This window comes from Otolemur garnettii, unplaced genomic scaffold (genome assembly GCF_000181295.1).
Source record: "Otolemur garnettii isolate 467f Iridium unplaced genomic scaffold, OtoGar3 scaffold00109, whole genome shotgun sequence".
Lineage (NCBI taxonomy): Eukaryota > Metazoa > Chordata > Mammalia > Primates > Galagidae > Otolemur > Otolemur garnettii.
In genome coordinates, this window is record NW_003852504.1 from 1,156,739 (window position 1) to 1,179,212 (window position 22,474).

Consider the following 22,474-nt stretch of genomic DNA (forward strand, 5'->3'; position numbering starts at 1 on the left):
GGTATATACTAAATGACATTGAATGAATGTTAACATTTTCAGCTGCGACTGTGGTTATGTAGAAAAATGTCCTTATTCTTAGGAGATACACGTTTAAGTATTTAAGAGGTAAACACTCACGCTGTCTGTAATTTTGTTTTTGAATGATCCAGAAATATAAGTATAAAATACAGATAGATATTGACATATTTCCATACTTCTGAATATAGAATATAGATTCTACATGTATACATAGATTCTGTGTATGTATGCGTGTATAAATATACATGTACAAGAGAGAAAGCCAGTGTGACAAAATGTTAACAACTGGAGAATCTAGGTGAAGAATATATGGTGTTTGAAATTTTTCAAAATAAAAGTTGGAGGAAATAAGAAAAGAATACATACCATGGCAGTTCTAGACTTGATAAACCAGTCAAATCTAAATTGGGGAGCATTCCGTACACACTGTCTTAATTCTTCATACACATTTTCTCTGTCAAAGCCCATTTTATGTAACATACAAATCAAGAATCTATCTTCTTCCTCAGTATAGTTCTTTCCTTTGCTGGTTCCATACTGAATACGCAATTGATGAAATGGAGCCTTGTATCTTGCAATCTGTGTATTTCAACAAAATAGTGCTTTTAAAATTGTGCATTAAGAAGTCAAAGCTGACCATCATATCAATTAAAACAATCTAATAATAATTGACATAAAATACAGTACTTTGGCATCCAGGGCTTTCTTGATACTGATCCTTCGTTGAATTCTTGCTTCTCCACGTTCAATTTGAGCCATTATTTTCTCAATGTCCTGTAATTCGTTGCAACGTTCCCAAAATACAGCTGAATGAAACAGAGTTAATACTTTAAAATACTATCATTTAAGAAAATGAACCCAAGGAATTGTAGAATAAAGAATTAACAGCAAAGAATACAGTGAACTTACATTTTTAAAAAGATTCAAATTCATATATACAGATGTTCAATTATTAACTACTAATAACTCTTCACTTAAAAAGACAGAACTCGGGCTCGCCACCTGTAGCTCAGCAGCTAGGGCACCAGCCACATATACCAGGGCTGGCAGGTTCGAACTTGGCCCAGGCCTGCTAAACAACGACAACAACAACAAAATAGCCGGGCATTATGGCAGATACATGTAGTCTCAGCTACTTGGGAAGCTGAGGCAAGAGAATCACTTAAGCCTAAGAGTTTGAGGTTGCTGTGAGCTGTAATGCCACAACACTCTGCCGAGGACAACATAGAGAGACTCTGTCTCAAGAAAAAAAAGAAAATTCAACAAGGTTTCGATCAATTTTCTTTTCACGAAATATTATGAAACCTTTAATTATCCATCCCAAATGACTATGATTTTAAAAGATGCTACAGATACCAATTTAAGCTGGGCTTTTTACTCCAACATGATAGAGAAGGATCAAACACATGAAGTAAAACACTGAAAGAGAAGCATATGAACAGTGAGCATAGCTTACTAGCAAGCAAAAACAAAACTTTTATCAACAGGTCATTCAAGTGTTTTCTATGAGGTGGCAATTTCTATTGAAATTGCTATTTGCTTTTGGAATCACTCACTAATCATACGGTATTTCTGAGGATCTATAGTTTGTTTTTAAACTTACTTGGAATAGCATTTTCTCTTTAAAAAAAATCACTTCATTGGGATTTTAATTGGATACCTACAGAAAAATACTCAAATTACTGACTCACTCAGCCAAATTTTACAGATGAGCCAAATTAACGGGCTGCATTAATATATATGTCACATCTTAGGACTTCAATGAAAAGACCTTTTAATGACAGACTCTCTAGATTCTCAAATGTTCACTTTTAGAGCCTATTCAAGAAAGGTATGTTGGCACTGTGGTTTGTATAAACACCTGTGTTCATTTATTCGTGTACTCATTCAACACATATTTAAATGCCTGCTACATACAAGATACTGAGTATTCATGAACAGTTAATTGTAGGCATTTCTTCTCTTACTGCTACCAACCACATAAACCCATTCCAACCTTCCCACACTATGACATGGTCTCCAACCTGGTGGGCAGCAACTAAATAGTCCTGAGCTAGGCATACTACCTGGCCTGTTATCAAATTTGAGAGAACATCTGACATGGTATCTTTTTGAATCACACTTTCTTGCAACTTCACACACACTGATGTTACCTCCCTTTCTATCTTCTGAAGGAAACTCTTCAGAAAAATCTCACAGCACATATCCTTTTACACTTTATGTTCAACTCTCCATGCTAAATTATCTCTCTTCCACCTGTTTTTGCCCTCTTAGCTTTCAAATGCCCTAAACTTATGTGCTAAACCTTAAGAACAGCAGCAATATCCTGCTGAAGTTCATAAACTTGACTTAGATGAAATAAAAACTAAACACAACTGACCTCTAAAGTCCCCCAGAAGACCTTTTCAGATTTACAGAAGAAAAAAAAGTATCTAGTCTCTAATTAAATTTGGACTTGTTCGAGCACTAACACTCTAGATAAATTAAAAGTTGCTTCTAGTCAGTATTAATTTGGGTATATTTATTGGTGCTATAATATTCCCTTCCTACTATTTCAAAACCACAGAGTATCAGTGGTTAGGTTAAAGAGGTTCCAGGGGCTAACATAGAAACCTAAATCTACAAAGAAAAATACTCTAGATTCTAAATATGTAAGATACTGACTAAATTTGAGAGCTCAATCTATTTGGAAGTAGGAAAAGACCTATGTTTTACATATAGAAAACTTGCTAGACATACTTACACATTTTAATAAGATTTCTTGGCTTGGTGCCCATAGCACAGTGGTTACAGTGCCGGCCACATGCACTGAGGCTTGTGAGTTCAAACCTGGCCCAAGCAAGCTAAACAATGACAACTGCAACAAAAAATAGCCAGGCCTTGTGACTTGCGCCTGTAGTCCCAGCTACTTGGGAGGCTGAGGCAAGAGAATTGTTTGAGCCCAAGAATTTGAGGTTGCTGTGAGCTATGATACCACTGCACTCTACCAAGGGCAACAAAGTGAGACTCTGTCCCCCCCCCAAAAAAAAATTTTATTTTCATACTAAGATGATACCAATAGATAACTACACGCCCACATGAGAAAAAAAACACATTAAATTCAAGCGGGTAAGGGGGGATTGGTAAGCTTTCACCCAAGGGGCACAATCCAAGGGTATGCAGCACACCCCCTGGATGAAGGGCTCAACTACAACTTGAACTTTACCTAACAAATGCAAACAACATAACCTTAATGGTTTGTGCTCTCATCTTAATCTGAAATAAAATTTTTAAAAAACAGATTTCTCTTCAGAGCCTGAAGTTGGATGTGCTGTGACAGGAGAATCAGTATTAACTCCATACTGATTCTGGTTAAGACTAAAGACAGCTGAGTAAGAGAGGGAGACAATCCAAGGACCAATCAACAAATTGTTTCAAGCAATCCTTTTTCATCTGTTCCAGCTGGCCTCAAGTTCATGGGGTCCACATAACTTGTCTGGGGTAGATTGGAACCCTGAGGATGTTTGAGAATCTACATGGCCCTGGCAGTAACTCCCTACTTCAAGGACAAACTTGAAAGACAGACACTAATTCAATCCACTGAACCTCAATCTCAGGACTGGACCAGACAGTGATCTAATTCCACAGGTGGGAAAGTATGCAACCCTTGTTTTATCACTCAGTTCTATTAGCTAGAGACAAAAGCAACCAATTTGTTATGATAAATCTTATACAGTATTTTCATACGTTCACCTTCATCTTGTGGAGTATGGGTTTTGAGGCGGCAAGACCCCCACAGCCCAGGAGTTACGTTCAAGGAGCAACCCCCAACTGCTTCTCCTTGTGCACGAGCTTGTTCCAAAGTCATTTTGCAAAGGCGATGTGGAAGTCTGCCCTGATATAACAAAAGGAGGTTGTGGTAATAGAAATTTGGAAGGGAGGCCAGGTGGGATGGAGGGGAGACATGAAGTCCAGCCATAGCCAATAGCCCAGAGGGATCAGGATCTTCATCTGAAATAGAAGAGGAACACTCCTCTCATACTTTTGTTCCTCATTCTGCAATTCCTGTTGAGATTCAGGGGGAAGGGTTTTATTATATTTAGGTCTTTCTGCCAGAGCAGGAGAAACATTTATTGTCTGAAAAGGGGGACACATCTGTTCATAATTAGGATCTAAACAGTCCCTAACTAGTCCCCAAAGAGCAAAAGTATCAATAGGAATGATTAGAAGGTCTGTTGGCTGTATAGTAAGAATGCAGTTTCTCCCCTACTCTGTTCTAGGCAGCAGCGTTAATAATGTCTTTCTCAGGGAACCAAGGACAAACTTCTTGAATAAAGTGCTTCTTGAATAAAGAAACTGCTCTAACTGGGTGACTTGAATATGACAGCCAGGGGTTTTTAACATACTTAAGCATTAAAGAGTTCTCACTCCTTTTAGCCTGACCTATAATTTATCATTCCCGATGATTACCCCCCAAAACAAATACTTACAAACTGCGCAGTTCCTCTTTTCTTCTCACAGGGGATCCCCTCACCTGCGTGCACCTACTATCCCGTACTTTGGTCCCTGGTTGGACGCCACCTTTCGCGAGCCAACGCAAAGAGTAACCGTACCAAAGTGGGAATGGTGGAAGAAATAAAACATACCAGAGACAAAGATCACACAAAAGATCAGGAGATCTGGTACAGCTGATGACCGCAGCCAGCACCCAACCCCGTGAGCAGCTTTATTTATATAGTACCTAAACAAGGTTGCCTATACTAATGTTGCAAATCAGCAAAGAAAGGGAGTGGGACCGTTCTCATCTCACAAGATTAAGGGGCAGTACTAGTACATGGGGTAAAGATTAGCTTTAGGGAAAGAAGGCCATGTGCTTTTTTGGCAACAGATAGGAAAGTACACAGAAGCTATGTGACTTCTGGCAGAGGGAGCAAGAAAGGACGATTGTTATTTTGGGAAGGGAGGAGAAGCAGTTGGGGGTTGCTCCTTGAACGCACCTTCGGGGCTGTGGAGGCTTTTCAGCCTCACAATCTGCACTCCACAACATCATATTCATAAACGTTTAAAAGAGCTCTGAACAAAGACATAATTAAGTTGATGCTAAAAAATGAACAAGATTAAAATAAAACATCATGTTTCAAATTATATACAAACCTGAATACTCCATGACCTCCTCGGGGGATTTGCCCTCCACCTCTCGAGCTATATTATCAATGTCATCTCTTCCATACTTCTCATTAGCTTTAATAAACTGGTTAAAATCTCTCTTAGTCCAGTTTGTGAACCCCTGTAAACAAAAAGTTAACCATCACTGATAGAGGATTAATTAATAAATCCAAGTATTGTCCTATCTATTTCTATACAATGATACATTAAAAAGTGTTTAAAAGATTTTAAATGTTCCTCCTTATAAAATCACACATTTTTAATGTTCGTATCAAAAGTTGAGTGAGAGCTGTTATAGAAACAGCTGCTTCTCTATAAGTACTTCTAGTTGATTTATAGTTCTAAGATATTGTATAGTTTTTTTATATAATATGTTTATTATAGAAACTTTAGGAAACACAAATTAACAAAAATAAGAGGAAAGAAACAATCTGTAATTCCAATCCTCAGAGATAACAATATTTTGTACATCCCCTCTGAACTTATTTTTATGTGTAGGAGCCTTCATGTATATCAATTCCTTTATTAAGGAATCAAATCATAACTAGACAATTATGACTGCATTACCTCATATGTTGTATGTATATTCCAATTTGACATACTGCATATGTTTGAATACAGTGTCATATATTTTTTTATTTATATAGATGCCAAATACAAATGCATTAAAAATGCTAACATAAATGCTGAAGTTCTGATATTCCAGTAATTTAATTTTTTCACAGATCTGTTCCCATGTAAATTAAAAGAGAGGAATGTGGATGTATTAAATCAAAAGAACACTGAGGAATAATCAAGAGGCTACAAAAACTCATTTGTAGGTCATTATATCAATCTAAACCTCTATAATTTAGAACATAAATTATTTATTCATATTCATAAATAGAATTTCTATAAATGGAATGTGACTGGTCCCACCGAATTTCTTTAATAAAATATAGAACAGTTTATGTGATGTTTTAAATCTCCATGGCATTATTAGCATGTTTGTGAAACCATAAATCCAAGAATTTGTTTTCTACCCCTAATGCCCCAACCCATTTAAATGAGATACTCTATTGCAAAACTCCATCTCTAGCTTTTAGTTGATAAAAATTTCAGATGACTCCATATTTTCTTCCTTTGAACAGCCACAATTTTTTTGAAAGATTAATTATTTAAGGCTGCAGAGAAAGATAATTAAAAATGAACTCAACTATTAGGAGGGGCAAAAAAATATTGATTATACTTCCTAACAAAGCATTGTTTTAGCTGAGACAATATATTCACATAATACTATACATCCACAATATATGGTAAGCCAGGTAGCATTCTAAGGCCATAACTTCATTCTTGGGTTTATGAAAAAAATGTGAAAATAAAACATAAATATTTAGCTATTTTATTTTATTCTGTGATAAGTCCAAATATTCAGCTAACTGAAATTATATTTGCAAACTAAATTTTATAACTTCTAGGAATTTGGCTAAAAAAATTATTAATCTGAGAAAATTCCTACACAACAAAATTTTATTATAACAAAGAAAAAAACCTATATAATAAGTAACATATAAACAAAAACTATCTTTCAATAATTAATGTGGATAATTACTACTGTACCTTACACATAAGGTACGGGTTCAAAAATTGTTGAAATAAATCTTGCTGGCATCCTTCTGTACTAAAGAGATGCCATACGGTACACATTTTTATTATTTTGCAAAGGTCTTTAAAGTTGAATCTTTTTTATATCTTCTATAATTTTTTTGAAGTATGATACTTAACTAATTAAAGCAACAATAACTTCAAAGCATTCTGTTCAAATGGAAACCTCTCCAACTTAATAACTATTAGCTTTTAATTATACAACGATCATCTTAAAAAGTTTCAGAAATCTTTCATCACTATCAAAATTCTAAGGATAAAAGGAAATTATTTCATAAATAAAAGATTAGTAGAGTATAACTTCAGGGGACAATTCACATCAATAAACAAAAGAAATTTAAATGTTTGAGAATATGTTAATGATTATTGTCTCTCAAGATTCAAATGTGGATTCACTGACATTATAATTGGTAAATGCACGTCATATATGTAAAAAGTGACATTTTTATTTTACATATTATGTATTTTCCAGTATTTCCAAAAGAGTACGTTCTATAAAAGGGATTTTTAAAAATAGGGATATTTGGTCTAAATCGACGTTTGCAAAATAGTCTTGAGTTTTGTTGGTGTGTCAAATCAGAACACTAGGCAATATACAACAAATTATATAGTACTATAGTAGTACTATAAATATACTGTACAATAAAAAATATAAGTGCAATCTATATTTTCTTTTTTCTACTGGTTGACTAAAACTATTTCAGCCACTAAAATATTTTACTTGTGTGAGAAGTTTTTCCTTTTCTTCAGTCTCTTCTACTGTAAGAGGTTCAGCTCCATCAATCTTTTTTTGCTCTTCTCTTTGAGCCAGAGCTGGATTGGGGATATCCGGATTCCTTGGGACCTATAAATCAAGAGGTGAGCTAAGAGTAAACTGAGCAGAAAAATTAATTATTAAAGTCACATACATACATATTCAATCTTTACGATCATTTCAATAGTTAAGTAATATAAAGTCATAACCAGAATGACACATGGTCCTCTTCACATTTCCGCTACCATGATATTACTAAAATAAAAAACATTCTTATGCCACATGGTATTTCAGAGTTAAAACTCATTGGTAATGAATGCCACATTGTATTTCAGGTCTGATTCCAGAGTGGAACAAAGTATATCCTTTGAATATTGTAATACATAGAATAAACAAAAAGGTTGGCAGTAAAAGAAAAAGAGCCCATATTCCCCCAGCAATATTGAGCAGGGTGGAGAAGTGGCAATGCACCTAAAGATTCTATCCAACACTCTGATCAATCCAATGTGCAAACAGAAAAGAGTGCTTTCATTGCCTGTCAGGGTATATAAGGGAAGAGGATTTCTATATAAAATAGAAAGTTTGGGAGAAGTGACAAGATAATGAGGAAGAAAAAAAAAGAGGAAATAGAGAAGAATGTAAGAGGGAAGGAAGTAGTAGCATACACAAAACTTCTGTGATGGGACCAACAGTGCAGCAAAAAAAGGCTACAGTAGCAGTGACCAAAAGAAATTATGAATGGTGTTTTGGGTATAGAGCTGAAAACATACTGACAACTGAGAAGAGAGCGCAAGTTCAAATGACTGAAAATAGTAGCTCAGTTCTCCAAGGAAGCAAGCAGTTACCTGTATCTCAAAATTGTAGTCCAAAGGGCATCAGTGTGTCACAATAAGTATATACCAACGGTGTGTTTCAGTATATCAGACAACATTCACTGTGTGGAGAAACAATCTAAGCTTCTCATCCCAACGCCTCATACTACCACCATGTGCATCTGCTGTGCAGCACACTGATTTAAGAGGGCAGATATGTAACACATGTAGTTTATTTTATATCATCCCATTACACAGGAAAACAAAAGGGTTGGCAATGAGTCTTCCACTGTTAAGAATGAACACATATCATAAGTGACTCATTCCCTGTGGGCATCAGATAGTTATGGTTTTATTACAATGTAATTATAATATAAAACATATTAGAACAGATTCTTCTTATTGTTACACACATTTCATAGAGTCTAGAACTACATCATTGTAACTTAAAATATTTTTTCAACTATCGTGTCTAACAGTTCTTCAAATATCAACCCTAACTGGGCATTAAAAAGAAATTCTGAAAAACCAGGTTTGTTTGTTATCAGGCAATCAAACTAGTACATACTAAGTGTCTATTATGTTCCTACCACTATGATTAGTACTGATTGGAATATAAAAGAGGTATAGTATTACACATGGCCCTTGCTCATAAGGAGCTCAAAAATAAGTTGTGGAATTCTGAGCTGGACTTTAAGATATCTAAGATTTTCGGGACATAGAGGAGGAAAAGAATATTCTAGGCTAGGAGCAGTACGCGCAAAAGCATAAAGACAGAAACATGCAGGAAGGCACATACAGGGTTTATGCTGAGAAGGGATAAGAAACAAGGCCAGGTGAATGGCCTTGAAACTAGGTCATTAAATATGAAATGTCCAATTTTGAATCAAAAGTGTAACTTCTTGTATCTCAAGAACCAGTACAATTAATCCAAATATGTACCTCAACTATTGACACAGTTTTGCCATCTTACTGGTAGCTTGTTCATGCCAGCAGGCAAAAAGCCTGGACACCTAGTGGCCATGAAATCATGAAAGGTGTTTTATACAGCTTGTTGAAAAGAGAATATTTTTCCTCAAAAAAAGTGATCTAAGCTGGGCGCAGTGGCTCACACCTGTAATCCTAGCACTCTAGGAGGCCAAGACAGATGGATTGCCTGAGCTCAGGAGTTCAAGACCAGCCTGAGCAAGAACGAGATCCCACCTCTAAAAAATAGCCAGGTGTTGTAGGGGGTGCTTGTAGTCCCAGCTACTTGGAAGGCTGAGGCAAAAGAATCACTTGAGCCCATGAGTTTGAGCTTGCTGTGAGCTGTGATGCCACAGCACTCTATTGAGGGCACCAAAATGAAACTCTGTCTAAAAAAGAAAAAAAAAGTAGTCCAAAACCTGGAAAAAGCAGTAGTCAGTTTGTGCAAGGTCTGGTGAATATGGTGGATGACAGAGCGTTTACAAGTCCAGTTTCTGTAGTTTAAGCAGCATTGTTTGTGCAACAGCATTTTCTTGCAAGAGAATCACCCTGTCTCTATTTACTAATCTCAGCACTCATCCTCATCACTTCATTCGACTGGTTGCAGTAGACATCTGCTGTAATCAACTGACCAGGTTTCATGAAGCTGTAGTGGATAATACCAGCACTAGACCACCAAACAGATACCATTAGCATTTGGGGATGAATATTTGGTTTGAGACTATGTTTGGGGACTTCATCTTTATCCAACCATTGTGCTAAAAGCTTGCGATTATCAAAAAGAATCCATTTCTCGTCATAAGTAACAATATGGTATAGAAATGGTTCACCTTTATGTCATAACAACAAAGAAAGAAGGCAAGCTGTGAGACAATTTCTCTTCTGTAGCTCATTTAATTCTTGTGAAACCCATCTACCTTCTCCTCCCTTGCTGACTTGTTTCAAATGGTCCAATATTGTTGGAATAATAACATCAAACCTTGGTGCTAATTCGTGTGTAGGTTGAGATGGATTCGCTTCCACTGCAGCTTTCAGCTCATCACTATTCATCTTGGTCTCAGGTCGCCCATGTGGCTCATTTTCAAGATTAAAATCACCAGAATGGAACTTCTCAAACCATCGACGTATGTGCATTCATTAGTCACATCTTTCCCAAACCCTTTGTTGATATTTTGAGCTGTCTGCACTGCATTGGTTCCAAGACAGAACTCATATTAAAAAAATAAAAGGATGTTTTTACTTACCCATGGTTTCACAAAAATTGCTCTAAAATTTTTTTTAAAGATAATCACAAGCCAAAACATGTGTTTGAAAGCCTGAGGATTTATCTTAACAATAAAAATGAAACAAGAAGTGTCCAAGTGAAATATCAGAGATACCACCTGTCAAACTTAGTATTTAAGTAAATTAGACATTTCATACTTAACAAGCTAATGCACAATAAGTCTTGTGCAGGATGGAGTGAAGTAGGAAAGCTACTAGAGGCAAGAGAACCTGCTAAACTGTTACAATTCATAAATGAGGTAAGATCCTAGGATGGCGGCAAATGGAAATGGAAAAAAAGGCATAAATTAAAAATGAAATGCAGTCATTTTAAACATCATTAAAAATAACTTTAATAGCTAGAATATATTTGACAATGATAGGCATACCAATTTCATTCCTAAATATTTACCTAAAGAAATGAAAACACATTTATACAAAGAGTTTTAGAAAGAAAGCTCATAGTATCTTTACTCAGAATAGCCAAAAACCAGAAGACAGCTGTCTACCAACAAGAGCATGGAGAAGCAAACTGCAGTCCATCCATAGGATAGAATAATGCTAAGGAATAGAAAGGAATGAACCACTGATAAATGGAACAATACAGATGAACCTCTAAAACAACATACTAAGTGACATAAGCCTTAGGCATACTATATGATTCCATTTATGATAAATTCTAGAAAAAAATAACCTAATCTATGGAAGAAAATAATGTCAGAACCATGGCTGTCTCTGAAGTGCATATGGTAACTGGGAAGAGGCACAGGCACATTCTAGGGTGACAATAATGTTCTTTATCTTCATAGGGGTTTGGGTTATATAAGTATATGTACCTGTCAAAATATACTGAACAATATACTTAAGATTTATACAGTTCACTCTATGTAAATTTTACCTTTAAAAAGAATCATAAATAAATATTGGACTCTGACTAATGATACGTAATGTTGAAGTGTTTCTGAGTAAAATGTAAATGTAAAACTTATGTCTACAACTTGGAAATGCAGAAAAAAATAACATATGCATATGATAGAGGGCTGGAGAAATGCAAAAATAGATAAACACAGTAAGATGCAAATTGTACAATATATGTGTTATGTGTATGTATGTTCACTGTGCAATTATTTCAACACTTATATGTTTAAAAGTTTTCATAATACATCTTTAAAAATTAAAGACACAGCTTAAAAAGTTTAACAGACCCTTTTAAATTTCGGGTATATGAAATTACTTTGGCTTCAGATTTTAATTTTAATTGAGGAAGAACCTCTTTGATCTTAAGATATATCTCTTATCAAATATCTTCAAAATGTCCATGTTATCAATTTTAAAATAGTTTTTAAACATCTAATTTCTGACAGAAAATAGATAATATACCCACACAAAATAAAATAGTTCGTTTCCACTGAGCTACCCTCAATACTAAAAATTTCCCCTTTGAGCTTCTAATAAAAGCAAACTCAGAATATTTTATAATGCCATAAGATTTTAAAATATTTTAGAATCTACTGCAGACAATTTCTCCCATATCCACTGGTCACATGATTTAACAGCAAAACTTAAAAATAACTACATTAATGCTATGTGTATTATTTTAATTCTAGAAATTACTCAAATACACAGCTGTTAAAATATTTAGAAATAAAAATGAGTAAATTTTTTTTTCAATTCCTTTATTTCTTCATACAAAAATATCTCCTCCTTAATATTCATCATTTTAAAAAGACATTTCATTTTTTACCTCATGAGGTTCTTATCAGCACTAAGCTTCTTGGAATGATTTCAAAGTGCTATGTAAGAATTAAGTAGACAAATTATAGACCAATAAAGCTGAACAGATGCCTACAAGGTATCTGAAATACTCATATTCTGTGTCTTATTATGGTCCCCAGTGACATAATATATATTAAAATTATCTTTCAAAGGGAAACATCTCAATTATTATTTGAATGTCTAGTTAGACCCTAAGAAATATGTGACTAAGAGATGTGTTCTGTGAAGTAGTAAAAACTTTTTCTGGCCTTGTTTCTTAGAAGTTTAGCAAGCATATCACAGAAATATGGAATACTGAATTAAATGTGACAGCACACAAAATGAAGGCAGTAACCTGAAATCAGCTCACCGTATTTTAGTTCTACCACTGCAAAATAGGTGGCTTACAATGACACATTACCAAAACTCACAAAGATTACAGAACTTCCTCCATTTGTCAAATGTTTATATTTGTCCCTAAAGAATCTTTTATTGGGGATAAATGTCAGAATGGTGTACAGCTTTCTTCAGCTTCAAATATGGCAAAACTCTTTCACTCCAAGTCTTACATTCTATGGAACTTTGAGAGACTCTGGATTTTTTATGCTGTACTTAAAATTTCAACTATGTTATCCCCTTTCAATTTAAATATTTTAGTGCACAAGTGATTAACTGCATTAAATAAGAACTCCTTTAAGTCAAAAGGGTAATGGAACTTCTGAAAATGCCTAACTTGCTAGAAGATCAAAGTTTAGACAGCAAGAAAAATGGGCATATAATAGACTGCTGTCCACCAAGTGGTTAGGGCAAAACAAACACTTTTCTCAAAAAAAAAAAAAAAAAAACCTTTAACTAACAGACCTCATCAGCAATACTGTTATGACTTTGTGTAGAATATGTGGAGAGGGAGAAAATAAAACCAAAAATAAAAATGCAAATAAGCACGCCATCAAGGAAAGCACCCTTTACCAACTGCTTCAAAACTAGTGAGTTCTTCAATAACCTCACCCAAAATCACTACAGAATAAGACTTTGGGGACTCAAAATGCTTAATACATTATGATGAACCACAGTGTCCCCAGCTATGGACAACACCTATCTCCTTCTGGCTAACATTCCTTTAAATCATTTTTTTTTAATTTTTTTTTTTTTTTGAGACAGAGCCTCAAGCTGTCCCCCTGGATAGAGTGCTATGGCATCACAGCTCACAGCAATCTCCAACTCCTGGGCTCAAGTGAGTCTCCTGCCTCAGCCTCCCAAGTAGCTGGGACCAGAGTCGCCCGCCACAATGCCCGGCCATTTTTCGGTTGCAGCCATCGTTGTTGTTTGGTGGGCCCAGGTTGGATTCGAACCCGCCACCTTAGGTGTACGTGGCTGGTGCCTTAGCCACTTGAGCCACAGGCGCCAAGCCCATTTAAATCATTTAACTTTTTTGAGGTTCTCCCTTTTTGAGAACCTGACTGTGTATACACAGTGCCAGGTAACTCCACTCACTACAGCAGTTTTGCTTTGTTCATGTAAGGATAAACTAGTGTTCCATTCAGTTTGTGGCCCTGATGAGTTTTCGGGAGGTATAGGGAAGAGAAAAAAAAACAATGCCAGATAGCCCTTGAAAAGACACGTCTAACAGTTACATATCACATCATCCTTGAAAGGAAGCTTTTTCAGATGATTAACATGCCATGCTGATCTGTCTATACTCTAAACTCAAGCATGTAACTCACCCAATTATAGAACCCACCTTAAGCTCAGGTCCATAGTTCCTGGTAAAGAATGGAAGAAACAAGGTTCAGAAAGAACCAATATCCAGAATGTATTCTTATTTGTCTTGTAAATCCTCAGCTAAGTACGCATAAGGAGGATCAAGGCCCGTCTTAAGACAATAAGAGGCAATCCTGGATGGGGCTGAAGAGAGCACAAGGCTACAAGGAGGTGATTGGTTCTCCTTCCACCACCACCACCACCGCAGTCCAAGTTGCCACCATCTTCCCTCATTTTGATACTTCGACAGCCTCCTGGCTGGTTTCCCTGGATAAACTCGCCATTCTCTGCATTGCCACCACGGTGATCTTTTAAAAATGTAAATCTGATCATACTTTACCGCTTATCAAGGTGCATGACCTTGACCAAATTACTCAAGGAGAATTACTCAACCTCTCTATGCCTCAGTTTCCTCATCTGTAAAATAAGGATGTAGTTCCAGGACTGTTATGAGGATAATGAGCGAATATTTATAAAGAATTTGGAACAATAAATAACACAAGTAAGGACTAAATAAGTATTTTCTATAATTATCATTTACCACCCACCCACTTCCCTGCCTTAAAAATATCTGAATGGTTTTCCTTTGCTCTAAGGCTGAAGCTCAACCTCATTGATATGAACTATAAAAACTCCATATGATCTGACTCTACCCATTCACCAGTCTCATGTCAAGTCACTTCCTCCTCACCACTGCCTAGCAACACTGGCCTTCTTGCAGTTCCCAAAATGGGTCATTCTCCTACCCACCTCAAGACCTTACCATATGAGTTGGCCCCTGCTTCAGCTTTTCTCTCCCACACTTCACATGGCTACTTTGCATCTCTTGGATCTCAGCTTAAGTGACATGTCCTTAAGGAACACTTCCCTGATCTCCCAGTCCACGTGAGATACCTATGTTACCCTCATAGCACCCTTTGTAAGCATAAAACTACACACATAATTGTATCATTATACTCTAATACCTGTTAAATGTCTGTCTCCTCCATTAAAATGTATGTTAAGTTCCAGGAAGTGAAGGACCTCATCTGTCTTATTCACTAGTTTATCCCAAGTGCTTTGCCCAGCACCTGGCACACAGTAGTGCTTAATAAACTGGTATTGTATGAAAAAAGAAGTCTTCCTCTCACTCATTCTCCCTCTCTTGTCACTTCTTTCTGGGAGATAAGGAAAACAGTAAAATACAATAGCACAAATTCCATGTCATCTTCCCTCTCCCTACTCATCCTTTTCCTCTATTCTTACATTTTTTCCTCCTCCCTCTTCCTTTCTATTGCCCTTTGCAGCTGCCCTTTCATTCCTCTATCTTCTGAGGTTTCCTTTCCCCTGTGGCCTTCCAGCTGGCCACCACCCAAGGAGTCACTGAAAGACCTCACCCTTAACCACAAACTGCCTGTAATAAAATGCACTGTTTATATTCAAACCCAAGCTGTGGCCAGAATGTGGTGGGCATTGTAATTATCACGGGGAAAATTCAGTATCTCCAAGGAAGGAGTATAAACAGTTATATCATCAGAGATGATTTTTTTTATTGCCACTATTTGACTACCACTTGGCTCACCTCCCAAACAACATGCCACACCACTATAAACACAGTCCCTATTTAGGACCGCAGAAAGAAGCAGGGTTATACCACATGTAGAAAGAGCCCAAAGTGTCTGAGTGAAAAGAGCAGAGCATATGAATACTAAGAACTTGGTTGTGAGACCAGCACCCACGGCAACCCTGTTAGCTATGTGACCTGAAACAGGGTCATTTAAACTCTCTGAATCTGTTTCCTCGCCTATGATAAAGAGATGATCATAACACCTACTTCATGAGGTTGTTAGGTATCAAATGAAGTATATGTTAAAGAACCTGTTCCACATAAACATCTGGTTTATTACTAAGGTCTAACATTTCAATTAATTTTCCTTTCAAGTCTCACTAGTAACAGTGAAAGTAACAGAAAATAAGGTTCTAGGCCCAAAATTATTATAAATCTTAATAAAATGATATGTATTTGTCTCATAAAATCTTAACTATTATGAATTTTACCACTTTTATTTTGCATTTTGAACCTATAATTACCTGTTTCTTCTGGCATATCACTGTTTTTCACTCTTAAGCCTGATCTTAATGTTCAATCATTCATACTTTACTCTTCTATAATTTCCTAAAAATGATTTTATCTAGTCCTGTTGGTAAAAATACATTCAAATTTAATCACATTTCCCTAAACAGATTACAACTAACAACGTATATTCCCCGTAAGTTTTTTTTTTTTTTTTTTGCAGTTTTTGGCCAGGGCTGGGTTTGAACCCACAGCCTCTGGTATATATGGGGCTGGTGTACTACTTCTTTGAGCCACAGGCACTGCCTCAAGTTTTTTGGTTCTTATGTATATATTTAATTTTATTTACTTTTATTTATTTATTTTGGCAACAGAGTCTCACTTGGTCACCCTTGGTTGAGTGCCATGGCATCTTAGCTCACAGCAACCTCAAATTCTTCAGTGTAAGCGATTCTCTTACATCAGCCTCCTAGGTAGCTAGGACTACAGGCACCAGCCACAGCGCCTGGCTATTTTTTTTTTAGACATGGGGGTCTCACTTTTGCTCAGGTTGGTCTCAAACTCGTGAGCTCAGGCAATCCACCCACCTCAGCTTCCCATTTGCTGAGATTACAGGCACAAGCCACCATGCCAAGCTTATTTATGTATTTTTAATTTTGATGGATAAGTAGCAAGAAAGGCGTTCTTTGTTGTCCTCATTCAAAATAGCAATATGTCACTCTGAAGAAATAGTAGAAAGACTCTAGAGATTCACCCTAGTTTTAAAATATAAAGGAATTAACTAAGTATCTTAAATAAATAGAGATTTGCTAGGCATATTCCAGCTACTAATCAAAATAATCAAAGTTACAATTTTAATAAAGGTTGACAAAATAAATTTTTTCTATTAAATCATAACTGTGTACATTAATACATTTATGGGATATAATGTGCTGATTTTATACACAATTTAGAATGCTTACATCAAACTGGTTAACATAGCCTTCACCAAAATACAGCTTTAGGTTCACAAAAACATAAAACTTGACAAAAATTATAGTGGTGTGAACATTTTTATAATTTTTATTCTAGGGATTATTGTACCTTTGGGCATTCCTATCCACTAGGAAGTCAATTTCAACATATAGAAATCAACTGGTAAGTTTAACCTCTCAGTAGATTTAGTGTGACAAATGTTAAGTTCCACTCACCAGTAATAGGTTCCTATCTTCCTATATAAGAATTTTCAATCCCAAAAGATCATTTTAAAATTATATAATTCATTATCATGTTTAATCATCTAAGTGACCACAATCTAGTAACCACCAACAAAGATTTCATCAACTTATGAGCAATTAATATAAAAATACTAATTCTTGGTACTGTTGAGGGAAATGATCAGAAACTTCCTATATCAATATTCACTTCTATTCAAACACATACCTCTTATTTTTCTACATATTTTTAACCACTGAAATACTATCATTATTAAAAATGTTATTACTATTTTGAAGTATCAGCTAATTCACCATTAATCTCTTTTTAATAATGATCATATAGGTGATTCAGTAGTTTGATACTTATACTTCTAGTTAAACCTTCTCTTTTCCACTCTCTTACATTAAAATGGAATACCTTCTATTCTACCTTAATAGTCTGTGTTATTTTGTAAGATGATATTACAAAATATAACCTAAAAACTAAATCTAAAAAACTGAAAAATTACCTTATAGCCTATTGTCTTCCGATAATAGAGAATTTCCTTTTCCAGGAGCTCAAATAAACGTGGTGGGAAAAACTGAAAATCCTGAACATTTGGCTGTTTTGGAGGCCGTGGAGCCTGTGAGGAGAAAATGTATTACATATATATTTCTTTTTAATACATGAAGTGAACATACTTATCTTTTACTATTTCTTTTATATATAAGAATAATTTAGAAAATGGAATCTACTTATATGAGTAGGCCACATCGAGTACTTTTTTATTTTGTTATATTTTAGGGACTATATCATTTGGCAATAATATAAGTAAATCTGAATCACGACCACATTACAGGAGAAATCTACTGTAGGACATAAAAACTGGCCCTGTGCAGTTTTACCTTTGGAATCTTTGGCTCACTGACACGCAAAGCCTCTCTGAAGTAGGCATCCACTGCATAGTTTGCTTTGCGTTCTCGTTTAGGAGGTTCAATCCATTCCACCATACCAAGCTATATGCAACAAACAGGAACAGAGGTTTAATGACTCCAACCTATTTTATCAAAATCAAGTGTACCAAGGCTTCAGAAGCATGAGAAAAACAAAGCCATTAGGAAAAATCAAAACTTGCTTTATAAATCACAATTATACCTCTAAAGTTCCAAAACCTTATCGTGTACACCAAGTTTAGATGCAAAGATGATTTTCTTTGTGTTTTTTTGAAAATGTGTTTAAAAATTAGTTCTTCCTTAGTAACTGAGAAGAATCTGCACAATCTGATTAGTATTTTTGTCAAATTAAATATATAAATAGTAGTTAATACAGAAAGAAGTGTAACATTGATTCTGGTAACTGTGACAGGTGTGTGAATTAGAAAATAGATGAGAGGGGCAAATGAGGCATATCAACATGATAGGCATTTATCACTTCAAATCAAGAGATATGTTCAAATAAGATCTTCTGGAAAAACGGTTGTGCTATAGTGGGAAAAACTGGTGCAAACAGAAAAACCTAGATTTGAATTCAGGTTCTGCTCCTTTACCACTTGTATAACTTTGGGTGAGTTATTTTTTCCATCTGTAAAATAAGAATAACAACACCTACCTTGAAGATTAAATGCGACCACATATGTGAAAGCATTAAGTAAACATCCAAGTAGTGTGAATAATAATTTGGTAGCATTACTGAATTTTACTCCATTATCAGCTAGAAAATACAATTAAATGACAGGCAAAACTGACATTGCAAAGTTGTGGAATCTGAGGAATGGTTTTCTAATTATTATTTTTCTTGACTTCACAGGCCCTAGCCTAGTGCCTTTACATAAAAGAAGTTATTAATGGCCTGAAAGAAGTCATTAATCCATTATTAATGGACTCTCTCTCTATTTGATCTTACCTAAAGGCTACAGTCCAACCTTGACATATTTTAAGAGTGACTAATAAACTATCCTAGTGGATGATTAAGATACTAGACATTTACAAATTCTCTTAGTGTCTAGAGAAGAAAAGACTAAAGACATAATGGTGGTATTCACACATATAAAAGTCTACCAAACAGAAAAAACACACTTCTTCATTGATCTATAAGATTAAAATCAGTGTGGGAAGTTATGAAAAAGTAAATTACCACTCAATTTAATTTAACAATTTGCAATAAATACCTACTATATTATTATGTCCAAGTCAGTGTCAGGGATATAAACATGAATAAAACAATATCTTTCATCAAGGAGCTTATAAGTCAAATAAAAAGTTTTCTGAGAAGGAGAGAATATAAAACAATGAAATGAACTATCCTGAGAGGGGTCAGATTCTCAACATTACAGTATTCAGTGCCTGGATATCTGTCCTAGAAGCTGAAGGTGGGATTTCTTAATTATAAGAAAGGTTAGAGTAAATGACCTTCTAGGTAACTTCTAATAGTCTATAGGATATAGATATTATAACATGATATTCAAATAAAATAAGAAAATACCCACAGCAGTGAAATAAATTTTGCTCTCTTTTACAGATAGATTAATGTGAGATGATAGCAATGAAAGAGATATTTTATAAATAATCAATGTTTTATCTCTCTCAACTGGAGTGAAAATAAAAATAGTTTAAATAATCTAATGGTTAAGTATTTCACCATTTAACCTAGGGGTTCTAATTCGAAATAAGTATTAAAAGAACATTCCTAAACTTGTAAAAACAGTATAAATCATACTGAATTAGTTTGTCTTAGATAACAGTACATTAATACTAACTCATTCAAGTTAATTTATTCAGAATCTATGTCAGCCATCATGACGTTATTTACCAGATATGGGTATAAAGTGATGCAACTGGTTCAACAAATCATATATGAAAATCTTCCTTAATGTATAATTTCCATGACTTATGAATAACATTCTTTCAGGTTTTCAATTCTCTTCAAAGGATAGATAAAAGGATCATTTAAACCTTATTTAAAAACCTATCTAGAAAATACAAAGAGACAGAAATACAATAATCTCAGCTCCAAATATTCAGAAAAAAATTCTAATTTGGGATATTACTATAACTATAATATATTCATTTATAAAAATACAAGTCATTATAATTATTAAAATTTCTCTATACTGTGCAGCATTTAGTTACAATTAGAAGCACAAGAAAACCTGTTATACCACAGTAGAAATCAATAAGTATTAATAATTTACTGTCTAATTTTCTTCTAAAAGTGTGGATAAGAAGCTCTGCTGATAATTAGAGTCCATTGTTTAATATTTTTTACTTTATAAAACACTCCTAAGTATCCATAAGCCTGTAGGAATAATTGTAAAATTAATATAATTAATATCACATAATGAAATTTAAAAAGCATATTAGAACAATTTCCACCCTGTAAAGAGAGGCTATCACCTCCATCTCACCAGGATAAAACATAAGCAGTCTGAGTTAAGATTATAGATAAAAACAACCAGGCAGATATAAGTCAAGAAACTAAAAGCTATCAGAAGTAATGACAGCAACAAAGCATTTTCAGCATACTAGCTACAATGGAAACCAAAAAGGGTTACTTAATTTTTCAGTAAAATCAATGCCTAAAAGTAAGCTTTTTTAATTTAAATGAAATTCACTTATTAGTTCAAAAATATAACAGCTCTAAGGAACAATTTGAGCAACAAAATAATGATAGAATGGATTATAACACACAAAAATAAACTTCCACTAGTCCATACTGATACTAATAAATGGCTAAATATAAAACACATGAGGGAGAAGGGGCAGCCCCTCCTTGCAGAAAAAAAAAACAATTAATAAATATAGATGTAATGAGAGAAATACAAAACTACCATAAGACAAACACAAGAACAATAACTACTGCAGGTAAACTCTACCAATAAATGCTAAGTTTCAGGAATATCTCTGCCCCAAGACAGTTATCAATTACAAAGGGAAAAATAGCTACTTTATAGTACAGAGACCTAGCAGATACCACCTCAGTTAAGTGATCGAGGTTAATGCCACCAGTAATCAGATACATCAATATCATATATTACCTGATATGACGCACTGAGAAGGACCTATCATTCCTTCCATGGCATTCTTATCAAACACGTGATCTCAATAAAATCATGAGAAAATGTCAGACAAACTCAAAGTGAGATAAAAACTAGAAAATAACTGATAAGTACTCTTCAAAATACGAAGGTCAAGAAAGGGAAGATTTAAAAACTGTCACAGACTAGAAAACACCAAGGAGACAGCAAAAAAAAAAAAAAATGCAATGTGGGTCAAGAAAATAAGATAAGCCACAGAATGGGAGAAAATATTTGAAAAAGATGCATTTGATACAGGATAATTATCTAAAATACATAAATAACTCTTAAAACTCAAAAACAAGAAAAGAAACAATTTTGATTGAAAAATGGGCAAAAGAACTGAATAGATACTTCAGCAAAGATGATACATAGATGGTAAATAAGTTTATGAAAAGATGTTCAACATCATATGTCATTTAGGAATTGCAAATTATTTCAACAATGAGAAATCACTACACACCTATTAGAAAGGTGAAAATCCAAAACACTGAGAACACCAAATGCTGGTGAGGATGTGGAGCAACAGGAACTCTCATTCATTTATTCGTGGTGGAAATGCAAAATGGTACAGCTGCTTTGGAAAACAGTTTGGTAGTTTAATACAAAACTAAATATATTCTTACCATAGGATCCAGCAATCATGTTCCTTGGTATTCACCCAAAGGAGGTAAAAACTTAAATCCACAAAAAATCTGTACACGGACAGATGTTCACAGCAGCTTTATTCATAACTGCCAAAATGTTGGAAGCAACCAAGATGTCCTTCAGTGGGTAAATGGATAAATTGTGGTATATCCAGAGAACAGAACATACCTAGTGCTAAAGGGAAGTGAGCTATCAAGTCATAAAAAAGCATAGAGGAGCATTAAACATATATTAATAAGTGAAAGAAGCCAATCTGAAAAGGAAACATACAACTTCATGATATTCTGGAAAAGGCAAAACTATGAAGACAGTAAAAAGATAATGGCTGCCAGGGGTTGGAGTGAGAGATGATTTAATAGGTAGAGTACAAAGGACTTTTACGGCAGTCAAAGTACTCTCTATGC

General features: G+C 34.8%; 1 protein-coding gene across 3 annotated transcripts in view; it reads right to left on the bottom strand.

Annotated features, from left to right (window-relative positions):
• SMARCA1 (SWI/SNF related, matrix associated, actin dependent regulator of chromatin, subfamily a, member 1) overlaps positions 1-22,474 on the bottom strand; it is an 89,646-nt gene that overhangs the window by 21,223 nt on the left and 45,949 nt on the right. For all 3 annotated transcript variants that reach the window (XM_003796927.3, XM_023517363.1, XM_023517364.1), the window contains exons 18-23: positions 18,256-18,366; positions 17,880-17,993; positions 7,532-7,654; positions 5,155-5,287; positions 709-827; positions 388-600 (exon numbers count right to left, since the gene is read on the bottom strand). In XM_003796927.3, coding sequence (XP_003796975.1) covers positions 388-600; positions 709-827; positions 5,155-5,287; positions 7,532-7,654; positions 17,880-17,993; positions 18,256-18,366 — 813 coding nt within the window. The remainder of the gene's footprint in view (positions 1-387; positions 601-708; positions 828-5,154; positions 5,288-7,531; positions 7,655-17,879; positions 17,994-18,255; positions 18,367-22,474) is intronic.